Genomic DNA, 21,699 nt, shown 5'->3' with positions numbered 1-21,699 from the left:
AAATCTTAATGTGAATTAGCCTGAAGTTAGAATGGGTCACAACAGACCAGAGATATTAAACAGTCCCATCCAAGCCCTCATCTTCAAACTGCCTCAAATAAACTGACCACTTGCCTCTCAGTCCTCAAAGTATTTCAGGCAAATTTTAAATGATGGTTCTACACATCCAAGAAACTGTCCTTTGCCACATTTTTCCCATTAATGTCTTTCTTCGCTTCTAGGGTGTAGGGGGTCTGGCAATGTGATTCAGTCAATCCCCTGATCCTGTAGTGTCTATTCACCTGTGAGTCGTGAACTGATTCCAATACAGCTAATTGAGAGAACTTTATTGGTGACACATTCAGGCTTTTTACCAGGGTTCTGCTAATAAGTCCACTTTCACATTTTCCACGCCTGGCATCATGGGCTTTCTTATTCTTCATTTATTTTGGCAGTATCCACTGCCTTCCTTTTGAAGCTTCAGTGAAAAGATGCGTGGACAAAGTCTTTCTGCTACAGAGATTTAGCACATGATGTCATGTTGTTGCCATGGCTACCTTCGATGTGGGTAGATGGACAGAATTTAAGGTTAAAACAGCTTTTGTCCCAGCATGTGGAAGTGATGCAAAGTCTCTTTTTATTACGGCAGGATCTTTAACGAAAAGCAACCACTGAAAAAAGTCGCCAAACCCAAATTGAAGGGTAGCACGTTAGTCCACCTCTCTATAAAGGAGTTTGCGCAGTTATACTTTTGAAAGTAGCAATTTAAGGGTCAAAGATTGTATTTGGCTGCACAATCATTTTTTTCAAAATAAACTGACTAAATGCCACAGATTGTACTGGCCTTAAGGGAGGAGAATTACTGAAATATTTTAGTACCAAGAAATATGCCACAGTAACTAGGAGCATTGCTTTCTTATAAGATGCAACTGGTTAAACTCCTTAGAAAAAAATGCGTGTCTCACATACAAAATTGGGTGCAGTAAGCAGAGAAGCGCTGTTATGTCCGACTGTGCCTAATTAAAAACAAAAAACATAAAATTGGAAAATTTTACAGCAGACGAAATAACAACTGTTTTAAACAACTGCTCATTTCCATAAACAGTGTATACAGAAGTGATTTACTGTACAGTGTTACAGAAACATGAAGCTGTACACATGTGAGCAAAGTCTGAAGAAGTAATAATATGGTTGTTAGAGCACTAGTGCTTATACAACACTGTCAGTCCACCAGCAGGGTCCCTGTTTTTAGCAGATTTGTTTAACCTTCTTAATTTATACAAAGTTTGCACCAGTATATGGAAATATCGTCTACTAAAACAAACAATAAAAGTTGAAGAAACAGTTAATAAATATAAGAAAACATAGTGTGTCATTGGTTAGTTAACGATTCCAACTTTGATGTGTGAGACTATGGAAATATTTTATTGGCCTGCAGAGTCGCCTGGGTTGGACCTTCTACTAAGTCCATACGAGGCGACTGTATTATTGTTAATTTTAGGTACCCTCTAATTGCGGAAAAAATTCTGTCCCTGAATTTTCAGGCCTTTACCATGTCTGGTGATGTCAGAATTCTGCCTTTTGGCTTTTTCTATAGGCCCTTTGATCCTCAACAGCACAGAGTTTCATCTTCGGTTCTTTGAACATTAAAAATCCCTGATAATATTAATGTTGTGAGTAATAACCATTTTGAACTGTTAACTGACCTTAACAGGTTGGACTGACAGTATATGGGCTCTCAGAAATTAACTCTATATATTACAGATAGGGAAATAAATTGGGGTCATTCTGGTGGGACTTTTGTACAATCTATCACTGATACATTAATTCTAGTGAGACTGTTGTACATTTTACCACTGATACATACCCCCATGCTCCCGTTTTTTGAGTTGGATACCGCTAATCCTCCCCTACCTCTGTAATGTAATATTTCCTTTGGTAGGGTTCAATTAAGAGAACTGCATGTCGATGGTCCAATCAATTATAAGCATTTTGCTTTAATTAGTTGGAACGTGGCTGGCCTTAAAAGTAAGATCTCCAACCCAGAATTGCTTTCTTTTATCGGTGATTTTGATTTTGTTATTCTTCAAGAAAACTGGGACGTTTCATCAGTTGTCTGTAATGGTTATTCCTGTTATTCCTGTCCATCTGTTTTCTCTCCGCATGGGAGAGCCAGTAAAGGCCTTGCCATCTGGGTTATGCTTAACCGCAGACTAAGGGGGTCATTCCGACCCTGGCGGTCAAAGACCGCCAGGGCCGCGAATGGAGGAAGCACCGCCAACAGGCTGGCGGTGCTTCCCTGCCCATTCTGACCGTGGCGGTAAAGCCGCGGTCAGAAAACCGGGTCCGGCGGTTTCCCGCCGGATTTCGCCCGGCTGGGCAAATCCACCATTCTGACCCCCTTCCCGCCAGCCTGTTTCTGGCGGTTTACACCGCCAGGAAGAGGCTGGCGGGAAAGGGTGTCCTGGGGCCCCTGGGGGCCCCTGCACTGCCCATGCCACTGGCATGGGCAGTGGCCCCCTAACAGGGCCCCAGCCTGCTTTTCACTGTCTGCCTAGCAGACAGTGAAAAGCGCGACGGGTGCAACTGCACCCGTCGCACACCTGCAACACCGCCGGCTCCATTCGGAGCCGGCTTCAATGTTGCAGGCCCCCTTCCCGCTGGGCCGGCAGGTCGGAATGCCGCCAGCGGTCAAATGGCGGTTCCCGCCAGGCGGGCGGCGACCGCCGCCCGCCGGGGTCAGAATGACCCCCTAAATGTTTCTGTTATGGATACAGGTAGTTCCGCTTACCAGTCATTGGTCATCCAGGACTGTAGTGTTCTTTTAGCTTGTATTTAGTGAATTTTTATAATAATGATTTTTCGAACTCCTGTAGTAATTTATTGAAGAGTTATTTTGTTTTATTGCAGGTTTACAGTCACAAGGAAAGATCTTTATTTCCCAATCGGGAATTTTAATTTGTGGGGATTTCAACGCAAAAATGGGTATTGAAATTATATAGCCTTGTTCTAAGAGCATGGTCTTGGAAGTTGCTCCACGGGATTTGAGGGGTCTGAATTTGAGGGATTCAGTGGCGCAGTTGTACCTGGTAGACGTAGTTAACTATTTTCCAGGCTCTTGCTTAAGTAAGCCAAAATATAGAGGAGAGGGTCAAAGATCAATTATTGACAATATATTTGTCTCTGAAAGCTGCCAGCAGTGGTGTATAAACAGCGTAGTGATTGAACCCATTGGAGCGATCATAATGCCCTTTGTGTCAAAGGTGTTTTTCCTTTTGAAAGGAACAACAGGTGATAGTATTAGCAAACACACTAACAACGGTTTAAGGGTAGTGTGGCACCTTAAAGATTCTGCAGCAACTTTAAATGTCCTTCTTAAAGATAACCTCCCAACTTTTTTGGCTCTATCAGAGAGATGCCCTTCCAACTAATCGTTTGAGCAGTAATATTTCAGGTCAGGAATGGGCAATGCATTTTACTGATGTATATGAAAAAAAGACGGACAGAGAGTGTGAGATCAACTCTGGACATGCTGAAAATTGCCACTCTGCCGTCCCGGTTTTACTGTAAGCCCATGATGCGGTTCTGCTGGCTAGAACCCCTCGTGCATTAAGGAGCCTGATTGATGCTTTTGTGATTTTTGTGTGTAACTTGGATATAAAAACACAGTTTGGAAAATCTCACTTCATGGCTTCTGGGCCTGGTAGGAAAACAATATCAGTCTTGAAAGTGGGCAAAAATTCACTTAGCGCTGTTGGGAATTTTTGTTACCCTGGTGTGGATTTTTCCTCAAGTAATTCCTGGGTGACACAGGTAAATACTGCCTGGAGGAAATTCGGAAGATCAGCGGGTTTCTTTTTAAATTTAGTTGAAAAAAAAAAACAGCAGGTTCACAATTTCCCCTTTTATTAAAGTTTATAAAATGCAATGCATTACTACAGCTGCATATGGAGCTGGAGTATGGGGGTAACAAAATTCCACAGCTATGCAGCTAGAAGAAAACAGCATTTGTAGATGGCTGCTGAACCTTCTGCCCTCGAGCGCAAATTTCATCCCACATTCCAAATTGAATTAAGAGCGTATTTCAGACAATATAAGACTGGTGCCATGCTGGATGAGCGTGTGGTGCAATAAAGAGGCAAGTTTGAATTGGGAAATAACAATGGATGTGTAGTTTTAGACAAAGGTCCTTCCATCCCCTGGCTGAATTATATTGGTATGTCCGTGGCTAGTACTGGTCTTCCTGAATTGTTCAGCAATCCTGGTTCAATTACTAAATCCGATAAAAGGGTGGTGAGGCTGAGGTTTGGTGAGTATACTGCTCTACAGAGGGTTCAGGATGCCATTCGTAAACCAACTATTTGCCATTTTATTCTATCTAGCAGTCAGATTCACACCTTTGTATCTTACCCTGGAGCTAACGCGTTGGGAGAGATCGCCGCTGTTCAGATTTAGGTCAGGGAGTGTTTGGCACTTAATGTGATTTAACAATGGGGACAATTTGTGGGGTGGCTCGCTGCCCCCTTGTTCTTGCAATGGTAGGGCAAACAATCTTTGCTGCATTTTACGTTTTCTTGTGGCTTTTATCATAGGTTTTTCAGGTTTGCCTTAAACCCTTATTAAGAAGGTTAGCTAAATGTAGAGTGGCCTTAGCTTTTCTTAAAATGTTAAATAGCCCTGATATCTGCTTTAGTGTGTGTTGTTTTCTAAAGCTGGCTATTTGCAGTAGAAAATCAATGAAGGGCAGTTAGCCGAGCAGACAGGAGTTTGGGGCGGTCAGCTCTATATCATTTTAATGTTGTTTTTATGAGAAGGATTGCATTTTTAAAGGCTTAGGATAATAATGAATTGTGACTGTTAAGATGTATTATTGTATTGTTTATTCTGCGTGCTTTTATGATCTTTTATGATAGAATAAAGTCAGCTGGAACTTGGAAAAACAAATATTTATATTTAGTCCAGGAGATCTGAACACTTATTTTAGTGTTTTACTTTGTCTAGAAAGCCTTGTTACGATCATTTATAATCCTTTGTTCTACAAAAAAAAAAAACATAAGATCGAAGTGGTGCAGTCTCAGCTTTGAAAACCCAAATCTTTACCAGAGGGCATGACATCCTTCGCAAGGAATGTCTGTTCTCCTGGTTACATTTATTTATTGTTTTCTATGTGTAATACCAAACTGATCCAGGCCAAGACCACATGCCATGTTAGCACGTACTGCATATTCCATCAACATGCTAGTTGCTGCTACATACTGCAGATTATATCAGTCTCACCTACTTCAAACAAAGGCACTTTTAACAAACATTGTTATTATTGATGCAAAAGAAAAGTAGCATATGAATGCATAGTATCAAATTATACAACAAATGTACAGTTTTCATAAGGTGACCGCCTTTTTGTATCACAAACTCCGGCATGTTCTGGCTCAGGAGGATGCACTGCAACAACTCTTTTCTCTGTGGCAAACTCAATTTTAACAACCTCTTCAGGTTCGTCTGTTGGATCACTAAACCTTTTTTTTATTGGTGCCACGTCATATACTTGGTGGTAAGCTAAAGAAGGGCTTGCTTCAAACACCTTTTACTGCGGTATTATCAAAAAAACATTCTAAAAGTGGTAATGTGCAACACAAATATTTTTGTATGTATTTGTTGTGTGGGATTTTGTTGTGGTGATGTGCTGCTATTTTCTGTGCTACGTTATTTCAATTTGACTTCCTGTAGTGTACTGTGGATGTTGTCTTGCATTCAGTTTTCACTGTTTCGTTCTGTGGTGCCTGTTATGTGGGTTGCTATGTTGCTTTCTGTACTCTACTGTGTCATGTCCTATTGGGCAATCCAGCTAGATCAACAAATGCTGCTATATTTCCAGATGAAAGCTGCACACATCTCCAAACAATCCATGGCGAGCAACCATTTACCACCAGCTACGGTGATAAAATAGCTCAGCTCCATCTATTTGCCGCTTTCTAGCTCAAAGCTGTGGCCGAGACTGTGTTTTATGTTAGCCCTGATTTCATGTGATACAGTCCAAAGTGCTTTGAGTGAAAGCAAGTTATTGCAAAATAGACGGTAAAACAATTATATTCATTTCAGATATCGTTTCTATGTATTCTTGTTCTGATACAAGTTTCAGTTTTGCACCCCTCTTCCGCTAAAGATAAGGTTACCAAACAAACATTGAAAATGTGAAAAATGGCCACACTGAGAAAGGGAACAAAGTATCCATGGATGCTGCTCCACATTCGTCAACAACGTTGAAAGGAACCAATACTACCGCAAATGCTGAAAGGTTAATGCTTACTATTGTAGAAGTCACGTTACACAAGCAGTTCAGGCCAAAGGGAAGGATCACCGTTTCTGTATTACACATTGTTCTCGATATGACAAAGAGGAAAACAAAAAGCTCATGAGCCTTCATATCTTAAAGTGTCTTCTAAGGGAAGTGTCCCTCGCTAGCATAAATATCTAAATTTCCTAATGAATGTCACATTGAAAAGAAGATATAACACATATATTACACAGCAGAAGGTCTAGATTTTGCTCTTCCCACGGACCGTCCCGGAAACACTCAAGGGACGCAGTTACCTCCTGCACCTTCAGGAAGGAAGAAGAAGCTGGCTCCCTCCAAGTGCTGACTAAGTTGTCCCTGCTGCCTGCTCCCTCGGACACCTTTTAAGGACAAAAACTTTCACAGTAATCAAAATAAAATAACCGGTGAATCTGCTTTCTACAAGTATGGAGCTGGTGGTTTGGTACCAAGACGCATGCTAAACCAGTATATGCTTGCGAAGAACTGTACACAGGTCTTGAAAGATGGCACAATGTAAGTGAAATGGTAAGGTCAGTCCCAACAGCCACATATTCAAAATGCTGTGGTCACCTTGAATAATGTCAAGTTATAGTGTGAGGGCACACTTGTGCAGCTGACAGATACTTGAACGAAACACATTTAAAAAAACATGTAAGAACTCTCAGCAGAGGTTACGTTATTACGAAATATTGTGTAGACAATCACACAAAAAATAAGTTCCTGCACGCTTGCTAAGAAAAATAAACACCCAACAAAGAATTGGACTGAACCACAACTTGACTTGAATTCTGGTGAGCAAACATTAAACAGAGGAGTGGAACTCCTTGAGAATCCACCAGAGGCCCAGGCAAAGAAACAGGATCATAGGTTTTTGGTCTCATAACATGTAGGTTTTACCTGACACCTTCGGTGCCACTCACAGGATGCTATTCTTTCCTCAAATTCTGACTGGATTTGCTTGCACTCAGCAATACATCTGAATACAAAAAGGTCAGCAGTAGAAAGAACTATAATTAAGAAATTTCAGGACAAATGCCAAGAACATGGGTTCTCTTGTCATTGTGACAAAGAGGAGTAGTTAATGTTTTGCCGAGTAGCAAGTACAAAACATAGGGAGAACCTACTTGCTGTCACAGAAATTGTGTATTTATCAGGAAAATATTTCCTTGGCCTGAAGTTCTACAGCGGTTTGTTATACATGTCACTATAGCGCAATTGTTACAATTAGGAAAATAAATATGGAGTGGAATGTGCGAAAACAGATATGCGATGAAGGGTATTAGAAGGTTTTTCAGAAATTGTTTTTCAGTATTTAATAACCATCAATGTAAATACACACTAAATACGTATAAATATTGTCAAATACATACCACAATTTCATATGCTCCCCCCATAATCCTCTGCCACCTATTCTGTATTGCCTCTTCTTCTGCTGAAGTTAACTCAAACCCTAATTGCCATAAAAAGAAAACAGAGGTTACATTCACGAACATTACTAGCAACGTCAACAATACATAACAGTGCTATCGTGGAATAATGGTGCAGAGCACTCACGTTCGACAGAGTGTAGGTATTTCTCACGCAGGATTCATCACCGAGCATATATATAAAAAAGCTAAGGTATTCACCCTTACACATCAATGGCGTAACAAAGGCCTCAGCAGCCCCCGCAAGAGGCCCAGAGCTCCAGGTGGACCCTCAGCACAGTACGCTGGCTTGAGAGCTCCTGAGTAAGTCCGGAGGTGGGGGGTGTAGGAAGCTGGCCTGGTGTATGGTGGACACCTATGGTGTTTGCACTTTATAGTGCTCTCTAGAGGTAGCTGTGGTGAGCAGCCAAGACTTATCTAGGAGGAATGTAAAGCACTTGAAATACCACAGTAGTCACACAGTAACTTATCTCACATGAAAGGAAACACACATCAAAAATAAAGGTACCTTATTACTGAACTAGATTACGTATGGGCAGTCCCCCAACTGGAGGTAAGTATACCCTATATACACACACAGCGTAAGTACTAGCAATTAGCATACAAAAAAAACAAGCATTAGCAGAAAATAGCTAAAGCCCTATTGGGGGGATGGCAAACCATATACTAAAATAGTGGAATGCAAAGTTAGGTCCCTCACCCTAGGTTGTGGAGTCATTAGGAGGGAGCTGGAGAACTTGGGACCCGCAGAGGTGAGTACCTAGATGATCCCCTTCACCCAGGAGAGCAGAGGTAATTTTTACTAACACAGGGACTTGGAAAAAGAACCTTGCAAGAACAGGACCAGTCTAGTGGGACCCAACGGTGGATTACGAATGAAGAGGACCTGCAAAAGAAGGGGACAGAGTCCAGTCCATGCAGGAGTGTCCAAGTGGGGCAGGAGCCACTGGCCATCTGCCAGTGGATTAAGATCTGGGTCGATGAGGTAAGGCGAAACCCAGTTGTGGAGCCCAGGAGATGCAGAGGAGTCCCTGAATTTGTGCAGAAGCTGTGCCACGCCGGTCACCGGGTTGCAGTTGGGTGAATGGTCAGGAGGACTGCCAACAAGCCCTGGCCAACGCAAACCTGGGCAGAAGAGGATTTGCAGAAATGAAGAGGACAAGCAAGGTCTAAGGGACTCGACCCTTGGAGGGGAGTCTGGGCTGACCCAAGCAGTAAGGAGAGCCAGCAGAAGCAGTTGTAGCCCCCCACAGGCAACCCACTGGCAAAAGGCACAGTAAGTTGCAGTGAGGTACAGTCAGCACACCTGGAGAGGAGACCCAAGTCGCTGGAGCAGCAGAGAGGAGACTGACCTTACAAGGGTGAAGTGCTGAAGGCCGGATCGACTTGGAGTTTGAAGATCACTCAGAGCAGAAGTCAACAAGCCTTGGTTGTTGCAAGAGTCACAGTGCACAGGGATTCTGTCCTACAATGAGAGGCAAGGGCTCCCTGTCTCCCAAGTGCAACAGATATCAGAGAGGACCACTCAGAACCACCACCTGCACTGGAGGATCCACGCAGCTCCAGTGGATAGCAGATGCCAGCAGTCGGACGCCGTTGCCTTAGGTGCCTGCGAATGCAGGGGAGTGACTCATGCATACCAAGGGAGATCCCTTCTTGCTTCTTTGATGCAGCTGAAGTCTTACCAACCCCAGAGGATGCACAGCCCTGGGACTGTTGCAATTGCTGGAAGGAGCCGGAACAAAAATGTTGCAAGGTGAGGTTGTCTCAGGAGTTGCAAGATTGTTTGGTTCCTGTAAAGTCCAGCAGCAGTTCCACTGGCCAGGAGCAGAAGAGGTCAATGCAGAGGAGTCCTGGTGGAGTCTTGCACGCCGAACCTAGGGACCCACCCACATAGCCCTGATAGGGGGCTTAGGCACATGGCATCAGCTAGTGCTTCCAGGGATGAGGTTAATTTTGGGGTAATCAGGAGTAATAGTAATATCTAACTGAAACTGTGGTTAACATGGATCTAGTTCAGAAAGGTACACATCATTATGAATGTATTTATTTCTGCATCAGTTTGGGGGGTCTTCCTGCACTATGTACACAAAGCCTAACATTGAGTTGGATGTCCTGATTCACAAGTAAGAATAATAGGTGTAATTTATGCCGGATCAATTATTTTTGTTGTAATTACTTTTTGATATTGCTTCTTTGTAACTGTACATCATTCTGATGTGTACAAACCATATAAATACATTAAATATAATGACTGAAACCTAGAGTGAGGGTCTTTACACTAAAAACATCAAACTGGACATTCTGTATTTTCACGCCACTCTCTCTTAACTGCCAGGCACACAAACAGCATGTGTCCTAATGTTAAATTTGGAATATTCTAAGAGACCCAAGCAAAGTTTATTTCCTGTCTATGGGTCCGATTGCTACAGCTTTGGATTTGTGAAGTCAGAAATTTCATCCCACAGGACTGATCCTAAGTTCTGCACAAATTACTATCTTATGATTTGCAAAGAATACCTAGAAATTCCTGAAAACGTACAGACATAAATTTGCGAGCATACCAACTTGCAGAGAAAGTGCAGACTTCCTATCAGATCGAGCGCTTTAATATGATGGAACTGTGCATCAGCATATTTAAGGTTGTTTTGGCAAGGAAAATGTTTCCCATGCAGCAATCCATTCCTCTGCAATCTAGCACATATGGGAATGTTCCCTTCCCGTTCAGTTCCTCAAAAAGATGTTGGTATCAATCCCTGGCAGAATTAAATATGATCGCTCTCCCAGAGCGGGAGACTACCTGAAATGGTCTGTAAATACATACAAAAATACATTTGTGGGTGTTCATCTACAAATGCGGCTAAACCTAGAAGGCACATAATCCAAATCATCAAATGAAAATGTGCTTTTGCATATTTTTCCTCATTTTGGCTCTAATTCTGCATTTCTTTCTTAAATCCACTGTGGAAAATTAAAGTCCACTGCTCCACATTATGTGAATCAGAATCAGGATTCAGCCTTGCAAACTGTGTTTTCGTACACCATATTTGAACTTAGGAGTGCATCTTTTGTGAATATTTTTTCTCTGTCGTTCTTTTATTAAACGCACAACATAACTGAAAGCAATAGCCCACTAGGAAACTAAAAGCTAACACATTCACTTCGACTAGTCTAGGCCTTTTTGGGTCTTGCTCACTCACCTTAAGCTTTCCGTGATACTCCTCCTGCTCTCTCCCCGCTGACATCCTCTTCTGTCCAGCTCCTTTCCTTCTTTCTTTCTGAACCCCTTTCTCTTTTGATCTTGTATTAGTTTTTGTGCTCTCACTTGTTTTTTGTATGCTTTCACTTGTTTTATGCTCTCCCACTCCTATTTTTGTCCTCTGACTAGTTTTGTGCTCATTCCTTTTTAGTGTTCTTGTACTATTTTGTACTCTCTTGCTCCTTTTTGTACTTTTAATTGTTTTGTCCTCTCACTCCTTAGCGCTGTAATCATTTTTGTGCCTTCTCACTCTTTTTTAGTGCTCTTTCCAACTCATCTTAGTGCTCTTTCATCATTTTTGGACTTTCCAACTCCTCTTTGTGCTCGTTCATCATTTTTGTGTTTTCCAACTCCTCTCAGTGCTTTCGCACCCCTTCTTGTGCTTCACCTTCTGCTCATTGTCGCGTTCTCCGCAGACCCATCCCGTGCATTCTTTCCGCCTCCCACCACTCCATACCTGCTCTTCCTGCCACGTCTCCTGCCTCTTCTTTCCCACACCTCTGCAGCCACCTGTGCTCCTCCCCAGTCCAAAGACCTACTCATTGGTGGCTGCTGTGTGTCCGGGCAGCGGGCACACCGCTGGGGTGCCACGCAAGCCCTTCTGTGCCCCTCCGCACCAGGACTGCACCCAGCACCAGGAACCCTGGCCTTATCATGTTTACAGAGCTCCACCGTTCGCTCAACCCTGGATACCACTCCCACAGCAGCTGCCTTGCACCACACCACAGTCGAAGCCATCACCAGCACCCACTGCCACAGCAAGCAACAGCGACACCAACAGTAACACCCAACACCACACGCCTCTGCAAACCTGCCCTCAAGACTCAATCACATGCATGCTACTGAACACACATTCTACCAACAAAGATACAATCGAAATCTGAGACCTGCAGAGTAGCGTCAAACTGGACCTTCTCTACCTCAAGGAATCCTCGCTCAACTTCATGTCGGCACCTGACAATGCCACAGCAATCCCAGCTGGTCACAAATTAGCATCTCAGAACAGTCTTCACAAGTCAAGGGGAGGACTTGCATGTCATCTACAAGGACTTCATTATGTGCTCAACATCCACAGAATGCACAACCCAATCATCGAACAATTGCACTTCCAGCTGCAAATCTCTGAAAAGTGCACCCTAAATGGAACCCTTGTCTACCGACCATGAGTCACTTTCACCAAAATCATCACAGACTTCCTCACCCCCCACCATTGACTCTAGAGCCTTTATTATCCTTTGATACCTCAACTTCTACCTAGAAAACAGAACCGACCCCTGCTGCACAGCACTCCTTGAAAGCTTCAACAACATTGGACTAACCCAGCTCATCACAGAACCAACAAACAACACAGGAGACATACTGGGCCTCATCTTTACCACCAATGACAACATCAATTACAACTCCTCGCCACTGCTCACATTGACTGACCACTAAATCATCCACTTCCAAATTAACACACCGCAAGTCAAAATGCACACCATCACTGGCAAACCCAGCTGCACCAGGGGCAAATCTCAGAAGCTGGCTGGCTCAACTTCCTCAGCACGGATTACACAAGCCCCACGGACAACCTCAACAAAGACATCACCAACTTCAACGACCTGGATCATAAACTGTGCAGACTCCCTTGCACCCACCAAACACAACAACCAAAGAAGAACCAACAGGCAAGCCAGCTGCTACACAGAGGAGCTAGAAAACATAGACCCAGCCACAAAACCACCAACAGAGCCACCTACCAGGCTGCACTCAGGTGCTACCACCAGCAACTTAGGGACACCTAGGAAAGAGCACTGGCCAAATGCTTCGAAGGGAGTGCCAACAGCTGAAAGGAGATCTTCTTGACTTCACCACACACCGGCCTCTGTCAACAGCATCACCCCGTTTCAAGAGCTCTGCAACAACCTGCCAGATTTTTTTCACAACAAAATCACAATCATCTATAGCAACTATGCACCCCAACTAAGGTCTAGCGATCTCATCTCCAGTCAACCCGCTTCTCAAGAAACGCGCTGCCAACCCAAGGGAGCTGAAAAACTACAGACCCATCTCTTTGCTCCCTTTCCCAGCCAAATTAACAGAAAAGGGAGTCAACGAGTAACTCTGAATTCCTTGAGACACACCAAATTCTAGACCCATCCCAATCCGGATTCTGAAGCAACCACAGCCCCAAAACAGCACTCTTAGCGGCCACCAATGACATGTGCACGATATGAGTCCACGAAGGCACGGCCGCACTCATCCTCCTTGACCTCTCTACTGTGTTTGACACAGTATCCCACTCCACCCTCTGTGCCAGACTACAAAACCCCGGCATCCAAGATAATGCACTGGAATGGATCAGGTCCTTTCTCACCAGAAGAGCACAGAGTGTCAGAATACCACAGTTTGCGTCAGAACCCATAGGCACATGCTGTGGAGCGCCCTAAGGATCATCACTCAGCCCAACACTTTTCAACATTTACATGGCCCGCTAGCCAAGATCATCAAACAACATGGGCTAAACATAGTCTCCTATGCCAACGATACCCAACTGATCCTCTCCCTGTTCGATTACCCTACAAAGGCCAAGATACATTTCTACAATGGGATGAGAGAAGTCACCTCCTGGATGGAAGCCAGCTGCCTCAAACACAACTCAGAAAAGACGGAGATTCTCGTAATCAGCTTCATCCCTTCCACATGGAACAACTCCTGGTGGCTCACCGCACTGGGGAACACCCCCGCTCCCACTGACCACACACATGACCCGCTAAGTCAACGCTGTCTCATCGTCATGCTTCCATACTCTCCAACTCCTTCTAAAGATTTTCAAGTGGATCTCCTCTGACAGGAGGAAGACAGTCACCAACACAGTCGTCACTAGCAAACTGGACTATGGCAAGGCACTCTTATGCCGGCATCACCAAGAAACTACAATTAAGACTACAAAGAATCCAGAATGCAGCAGCCAGAATCATCCCAGACATCGTTCGACACAGCCACATCTCCTTCTACCTCAGAGACCTACACTGGCTCCCAGTCAACAAGTTGATCACATACAAACTCCTGATCAACACCTACAAGGCACAACACAACATAGGACCTGTATACCTCAACCACTGCCTCACCTTCTATGTACCCAAAAGACATCTCTATTCTTCCAAGCTTGCTCTCACAGCCGTTCCCAAAATCTGGAAAAGCACAGCAGGAGGAAGATCCTTTTCCTTCCTGCAGCCCAGACATGAAACACGCTACGTCTCAAACTGAGGCAGACCGCATCACTGAAGCAGTTCAGGAAGGACCTCAAGATCTGGCTCTTCAATTGAGCAGCAGGCCCACAAACAGCACATTGGGACCCTACGGGTGATTAGCCACACTTTAGAAATCACGGATTGATTGATTGCCCATCACAAACCAAGATAATCACAAAACCAAATGGGAAAATGTCACCAGAGAAGACATAGTGACGTTCATGAAGTCCACCCACTCAGGGGTCTCTACAGATCCTTGCACCCACACCTACAACCTGGGAGTAGCATCAACACCCTCCATAACATCTGCCACTTTTCCTGAAGACTGGAAGCATGCAGTGGTCAATGACCTCCTCTAGAAAACGTTGGTCTGTAGTATTGGTCACGTGGAGTTTTAGTTCAAGGGGGGAGCTTCTATTCATGTTAATAACATTCAATTTACTAACAAATTTCTGGATCACATTTGTTACCATGTTTATAGATTTACATAGCCTTCAATGCCTCATTGAGGTCAGCTTGTCTTGAGGACTGGTGTTTGCTATGCAATCATTGAGAAAACACATTTTATTCAATGTGGAATAAGGTTATTTTATAAAGATTTTTGAATGATGTCCCTCTACTGTATTACCTACCACACACAGACTCTCCATTTTTAGGTTGAGCGTAAGCGTACAACCTCTTGTATAATTTTAAGTATACTTCTTCTGGGGGCTTCCAGTTATTTAATTTGTTAGTTTCAGTGTCACTTAAAAATCCTTGCTTGCTAGTGGCCAGTCATGCCTCTTGATCCCTCCTTCTTCTGTGTGGGAGCAGGGATCAACTACTGTATAATTACGCTTTGTCCCGTTTATCTGGTCTGCAGGGGACTACATTTTTACTTTGTTTCCTGCTCCTGTCCAGGGAAGCTTCCCTTTTCATTTGCAGAACATTCTTCCTCTGAGTTTAGCTGTAAACAAGGCTATAAATCAGGCTGTTATGTTAGTCAGCATCCTATCTCAGCTACCTTGGCTTGGGTTTCCCTCATCAAGTGTGCCTGTCTGTGTGCTGAGAACAAGGGTTGAGGTTCGCTTTCAATTGCTTATAGCCTAGGAACCCAGCTCTACCAGGGCTCAGCAATCCTTAGAGACAGTGCCCACTTTTGCCCCATACTGAGATCCCACTCGCAGCTCCATCAGTGCACCTCAGTCACACACTCCAGGCCCTCAGCCATGCCAGTGCCAGGAACCCCACCCATGCTGTCAGCCAGACCACCTCAGTTCTTGCAGTCAGTACACTATGCTGCTCCAGGACTTGGACCTCGCACACAGCTCTCATCAGTGCACCACAGTTCACACACTCCAAGCCCTCAGCTGTGCCAGTGCCAGGAACCGTACAAACGCTGTCTGTCAGAGCACCTCAGTTCTTGCAGTCAGTACACTCTGCTGCTCCAGTAATGGGACTTCAGGTGCAGCTCCATCACTGCACCGCAGTTCACATACTCCAAACCTTCAGTTGTGCCAGTGCCAGGAACCCTACACACACACACTGTCAGCCAGAGCACCTAAGTTTCTGACCTTAGCTGTAAACAAGGGTAGAAATTAGACTGTTATGTTGGTTGCATTGGTCTGCCTGCCTGTGGTCCATAGTGCTGAGAGCAAGGGAGGATGGCTTGTAATTGCTTACAGCCTAGCCATCCAGGGATTCTTACATCAGGGTCTGCAACAAAAGTGCCAGTGGTATCTGCACACCACAAAATTGTTTTCATGAACTTTGGAATAAACTGTGACTTTTTGAAATGTTCTGCTTTCTTTGTCAGATGTGGCTGACCTTTCCTAATTCAGTAATTCAGTGGCATGTAAATTAACCTACTACCTACACTTTTGCCCCAACAAGCATACAGGAACGTCCCCCCATCCAGATGTAAACTGATGTCACCTAGGAAACCTTTGTTAGGTGTCCCTGCTCTTTCAGCTCTAATAACCACATGCAGTTCAGCCAAAGCACCGCCTTCCAAGCCCTCAGTGCCCACTGCTGTCCCACTTCCGCTCCATTCTTATATACCACTTGCAGCTCCATCATTTCATCTCAGTTCAAACACTCTAAGCCCTCAGATGTGCCAGAACACCACACACTGTCTGCCAGAGCACCTCAGTTCTTGCAGTCAGTACACTCTGCTGTTCCAGTACTGGGACCTCACAGAAAGCTCCATCAGTACACCTCAGTTCACACACTCCAAGCCCCTCAACCATGCCTGAACCCCAAACATGCTGTCTGCCAGAGCACCTCACTTCTTGCAGGCAGTAAACACTGCTGTTCCAGTACTGGGACCTCAGACGCAGCTCCATCAGTGCGTCTCAGATCTAATCTGGGACCCTGTCTCACATATAGCCCTAATACAGCAGCTCAATTATAATATTCAGTCCCACTGCTAAGCCAATACTGGATCCAAAAGAGCAAAACACAGCTCAGCCAGTGCACCTCAAGTCTTACATCCAATGCTACTGTTGATGACAAACACCACAGCTCTGCCAGAATCCACCAATTCTAACATTCAGTGCACATTTCTTCTCAGTACTAAGGCTCACACACGCCCTTCAAGACTCCTCGCTTGGCTAGGCATTGCCACTCCCATATTGTGCCCCACTCGCAGCTTTACCAGGGCACCTCCAGGTTAACACTCGGCAACACTGGCACACCAATACTAGATTCCACACATAGCTCTATTCACATACCTCATTTCTGACCTTGCGTGCCTGTTACTATTCCAGTACTTCAGCCGACATACAACTCTGTCAGTGCACCTCAACCCTAACCTGTAGCGCCCCAATATTCCAATATCAGGAATTACTCAGCGCTCAGTTTCTCATTCCTCACTCGCTGCCGTTCTTTTATGCTAGTACTGGGGGAGGACACAGCTCGGTCTTTGCCCCCAATCCTGAACTGAAGCTCCCTAATATTGCTGTATTGGGGCTCACATACAATTCTGCTAATGCACCTCCTGCTGTTCTGCAGTGCCCCCCTGCTGTTTCACACTCTGACTTGGGGAGCCAATTAAATCTATCCTTAGCTGCCATCTTTACCTGGGAGAGTTTGTTTCACCTAACTCACTCTGTTCTTTCCTTTGCCAGCTCTTAAAATCCAAATGTTAACAGTTTAGCTCTTTCTTTCAACTGTTTATTTCTACTCCTTCCCTCTTCTTCTTGCTACCTCCTCTTTCAAACTTGCAAAAACTTGGTTATGTCTTTCCTTGTATTGTTTCTCTCTTTTTTTATTCATCAGGCGTTCATTCTTTCACTATTTTTTCTGTTCCCTTCATTCTTTGTCTTTATAATTTGCTCCTTCTTTTGACTCGGTATGCGTCTTTTCCCTTTTTTTTTTTTTTTTTTTTTTAGATCTTCCCTTCTTCCTTCCTTTGGTGTTTTTCTTATTTATCTGTCAAATCACATTTTACTATAAATCCCTTTTTTCCCATCTGTATGTGGAAACCACAAATTAATTGTCGGGACCCGAAGTGTCAAAGGGGTTTTCCCATTCTGTTTCTGTGGGCAATGTGTCAGTACATACATGCCCTTGTTCTTTCGCTACTTTTTTTTCTCGCCTTCTCTCTTTTTTTCTCTATTGTTAATTTTTCTTTCTTTTCACACTCCTTTTTTTTTTGTTTTTATCTTTCGCCTGCTAGCTTCCTTCCCTTTTTTCTTTTGTCTCACACGTTTACTCTATTTCTTCTGTTAGTTGTGACACTGTTATCACGCCACTCGTTTTTTCCATCTTTACTCCTGAATCCCTTTTTCCTTTCACCCTCCAATCCGCCCCAAATTATATTTTGATTATGGTGTTTTCAACATTACACTCTAAAAACAAAAGTCTATTTCTGATAAAGGTTAATATGATATTTATCAATCTTTTTGATAGAGGAAGAAGATAAATGGAAGTGCTTCAGTTAAATTAAAAGACGAAATTATGAGGCAGGGTTGGCCAATTTATGTGGCAAGAAAAGTCCAATTATGAATTTACAATGCCAATAGCTCTAACCCAAAAAAAATGCAAGACCCATTCCATTACAAATGATTGTTTCACTTGTACTTTCAATGAGATCAAACATATCTATATGTTCACACCCTCCAGACATCAGAACAGTATAGTGAATCCATGATGGCATGAATTAAAACATCCTAGAATGTAAGAGCATTACAATAGGCAAAACAAATATGACATTCTTAGTGACATCTAACGCACTTTCAGTTCAATAGGTACAAAAAAGCATACACCAGTCTTCAGCAGTTCCTCCATAGCACATTAAATTCAACATATACCTTAACTGACAATGGCAAGAATAATATAATCAGTCCCAACCTGATTCCAAAGGCTTGTCTGCCATCGAAACATCAGACACTCTAGTGCTGATCATTGGCGTTGGCGAAACTTGCTGCTGTTCCACAGTTTCTGAAAAAGGAAATATGACATGGGCAAGTTCTTCCTTTAAATTTTCACATTAAGACATGTTGCTGTACACAAAATACTAAATGACAAATTAAACAAACTCAGGATTTCATCTAAGGTAGCCTATTTTTGTGGGTGGATAAGTAATAACACAATCAAATATGTTTTTCAGGGAAAGGTAATGGCCACATGGAACAATAGTCGACCGTTACCAAGAGGGGGAAAAAAAAATCATTTGAGTGGGAGCCATATAATTTTCCTATTGTAGGATGATAATCGAAAAGAATAACCTACCTTCATCTGTCAGGAAGGGTGGGAGGTGTCCCTATACAGTTCCATGGCCCTGCTATAAAATGCCTTCACTGGTTATAAGGAGACCCTCACCCACGAGCTTTTCATGGCAAGCATCATAATCAGGTGCCTCACACAAACAGATTACCACATGGAACAATCTCCCACTGGGGTGTTGGCAGTTAAAACAGCTAAACAAAAGAGCCCTTCATACCTCCCTGCCCTCAAAAAAAATATTTGAAGATAAATGTGGGGAGAGACTAGAACCAGGTGTTCTGGTACTTAAGTGATGCAAAAAATATCCAATAATCACTGGTTGTCCACCTGGGCAAAAGAGACACACATGTATGCACTGATGCTGTGATTGGTCTATACATGGATACTACATTAAAAGGGAAGCATAGATTCTACTGTTAAAACAAGAATCATAATAGTCCCTGGGAATGTACATCAGCATTAAATGATCTCATCTGATTCACAGCATCAGCATTATGAAAAATATTGATTTGATACAAAACATCTGTACATCAATCTTATGCGTACAATTTGTTTTTCAAGTGTCTTATTTGTTGTGGCAATTACCAAAAGATTGCATCAAAAGCAAACATCTACTGGAATTGACTGCTGTATAAAAACAGAACCGGAAATATTCAAGCTATGCACAAGTGATGCTTATAGATCACCAAAAACATAGCAGCTGACCTCACTGTCAACATGCAAAAATAATAAAAACAATATATATATATATATATATTTATATGTAACAATTGAACCTAAATGCAATTTGGTGTAGCAAGGAGGCTGCAAGATACCTTTAGCTGTGGCACAGTCTTTGATCTGTGATGGTTGTTCGTTCTCTATGGTCACGTCTCTGGGTTCTTCATTAGGCAGAAGGACAGTGCCCTGAATTGGGCCTCTCCTGACCAGTGTGAGTTCAACAACCTGTCCTGTGTGTCGCAAAACCTCTACTGCTTGCTGGTTTGTGAAACCCTGCAGATTTATTCCATCTACCTGAGGAATGAACCACAGACAGCAAACAATCATCCATCCTCCAAATAAAATATTTGACAATGTATATAAGCATTTACCGAAGTTCATCTATTCAGTACAAAAATCAGCCTTTCTGGTCACACTGCTCCATTCACATCAACTGCAACCCATCCTCAAGACAATTGTCTAAGTATGTATTTTAACCCTCACTTACATTTTTATTTAACCATTACTCTCTTTACTTTCATATTGCAACCTGCACATTCAGTGGATAACCTCATTGCCTCCAACAGGAAACAAAGGGACAACAAAAACATTCACAACAGCATTGAAAAATGATGCTCCTAGGCTCGTAGACTAGAATGCAATGACAGTACAGAGCCGCCTGTCTCTAATGACAAATAGATTATTGCTAATAATTACATTTTAAGGTGGTTACTTGTTCTTCTCTCAAGAGGCTAAAACACAATTTTTATAACATAAAACAACAACGAAATGTTGATAAATATGCATTTTGAAAAGAGACAAACTAAAATAATTACACAAAGTATTTGGAAGACTGGCAGGTTTAAAGATTGCTGATATATACTAAAGACAGAAGCAGAACTAAAACCAGTACCTAATAAGAACAGAAGTAAATCAGTAAATCATGGCAAGCAAATGGCTGCCACTGGCCATAAAAGATTTGGTTCAGCACTATAGGAAAATGCAAGTGTATGTAAATGTAACCAGCCTGTAGTTTCCCAAAAGTTTAATGTGATTTAGTTAAGAAAGGAAAAGGAACATGTAAAGATAAGATTTGGTTATAAAAGTTTTGACTAGGAACAACATCAGGCCCAGATGCCAGAGACCCACAACAAAAGCTTTGCACACATACATAGTAAGAGGGGCACTTCTCATACATCATTCAGTTTTCAGTGTTAAAATAACAATCAAACCAAAAAAATCCAAACTGAAGAAAAGAAGCCCATAAAAAGGAATTGAAGACCATATGCATGAATGCACTGAAGACAATAGGGTTATTTTTTACATTCACTATTCGGAACAAGCTCAATCTGTGAGATGATCAACAAATGAAGGGATGGGGAGGAATAATGGTCCAGTGTATAGCCTCCCTAAATCAATGCACTTAACAACAGAATACACTGTTCCAGAGAGGAAGAAGGAGGGAGAAGTTCTAATTCTAGGAGCAAGAATCCTCACACACTCCAATGGGTGTCATGCTTCATCATCTGAATTGCTCCTCGTCAGACTGGCGCTGCAATGTCTGATGGGCACCCCCCGCAGGGGGGCTCTTTGCCGGAGATCTTTACTCGATGATGCCAAGACCCAAAAAGTGAGCTTGGAAAGAGGAGAAAGAGAAAGAGAGTAGCAGTAAGGATTAAAATTGGCTCAGGACCCAACAACCTAGGGATAACAATTTTATTCAACCATGTTGGGTCCTGAGTCAAACCTAAGCACTCGGGGTGAAGTGCCAACATTCAAAATGTAAAGCCTGCAAGGTCACCACAATTAAAAGTTGTGCATCTTGCAAGATATATGCTGACCTCTGAAAAACAATGACTTGCTGAGGCCCTCTGGGAAACAATGCTGGTGTGCTTCTGACCTCTACTTGAAATATTTAATTAAATACTACTTTGCATCTGAATATTTCCATGCATTAAAATTCAACTGATGAGTAAATGGTGAGGGTTTCTTTTAATTCCAAACAGACACGTTTTAATATTTATTTTGGAAATGTTTTTTAAATATATAGGATGCGTTCAAACAGGTTACTGATTCATT

General features: G+C 42.9%; 1 protein-coding gene across 12 annotated transcripts in view; it reads right to left on the bottom strand.

The window, feature by feature from the left end:
- Positions 1-21,699, bottom strand: part of MPDZ (multiple PDZ domain crumbs cell polarity complex component) — a 1,044,214-nt gene that overhangs the window by 779,592 nt on the left and 242,923 nt on the right. For all 12 annotated transcript variants that reach the window (XM_069238948.1, XM_069238974.1, XM_069239000.1 and 9 more), the window contains exons 11-13: positions 19,737-19,935; positions 18,547-18,636; positions 7,666-7,745 (exon numbers count right to left, since the gene is read on the bottom strand). In XM_069238948.1, the coding sequence (XP_069095049.1) occupies positions 7,666-7,745; positions 18,547-18,636; positions 19,737-19,935 (369 nt within the window). The remainder of the gene's footprint in view (positions 1-7,665; positions 7,746-18,546; positions 18,637-19,736; positions 19,936-21,699) is intronic.

This window comes from Pleurodeles waltl, chromosome 1_2 (genome assembly GCF_031143425.1).
Source record: "Pleurodeles waltl isolate 20211129_DDA chromosome 1_2, aPleWal1.hap1.20221129, whole genome shotgun sequence".
In the NCBI taxonomy this organism is placed as follows: domain Eukaryota; kingdom Metazoa; phylum Chordata; class Amphibia; order Caudata; family Salamandridae; genus Pleurodeles; species Pleurodeles waltl.
The sequence above is the reverse complement of the archived record's forward strand: the minus strand, read 5'-3'. Positions and strand labels throughout refer to the sequence as shown.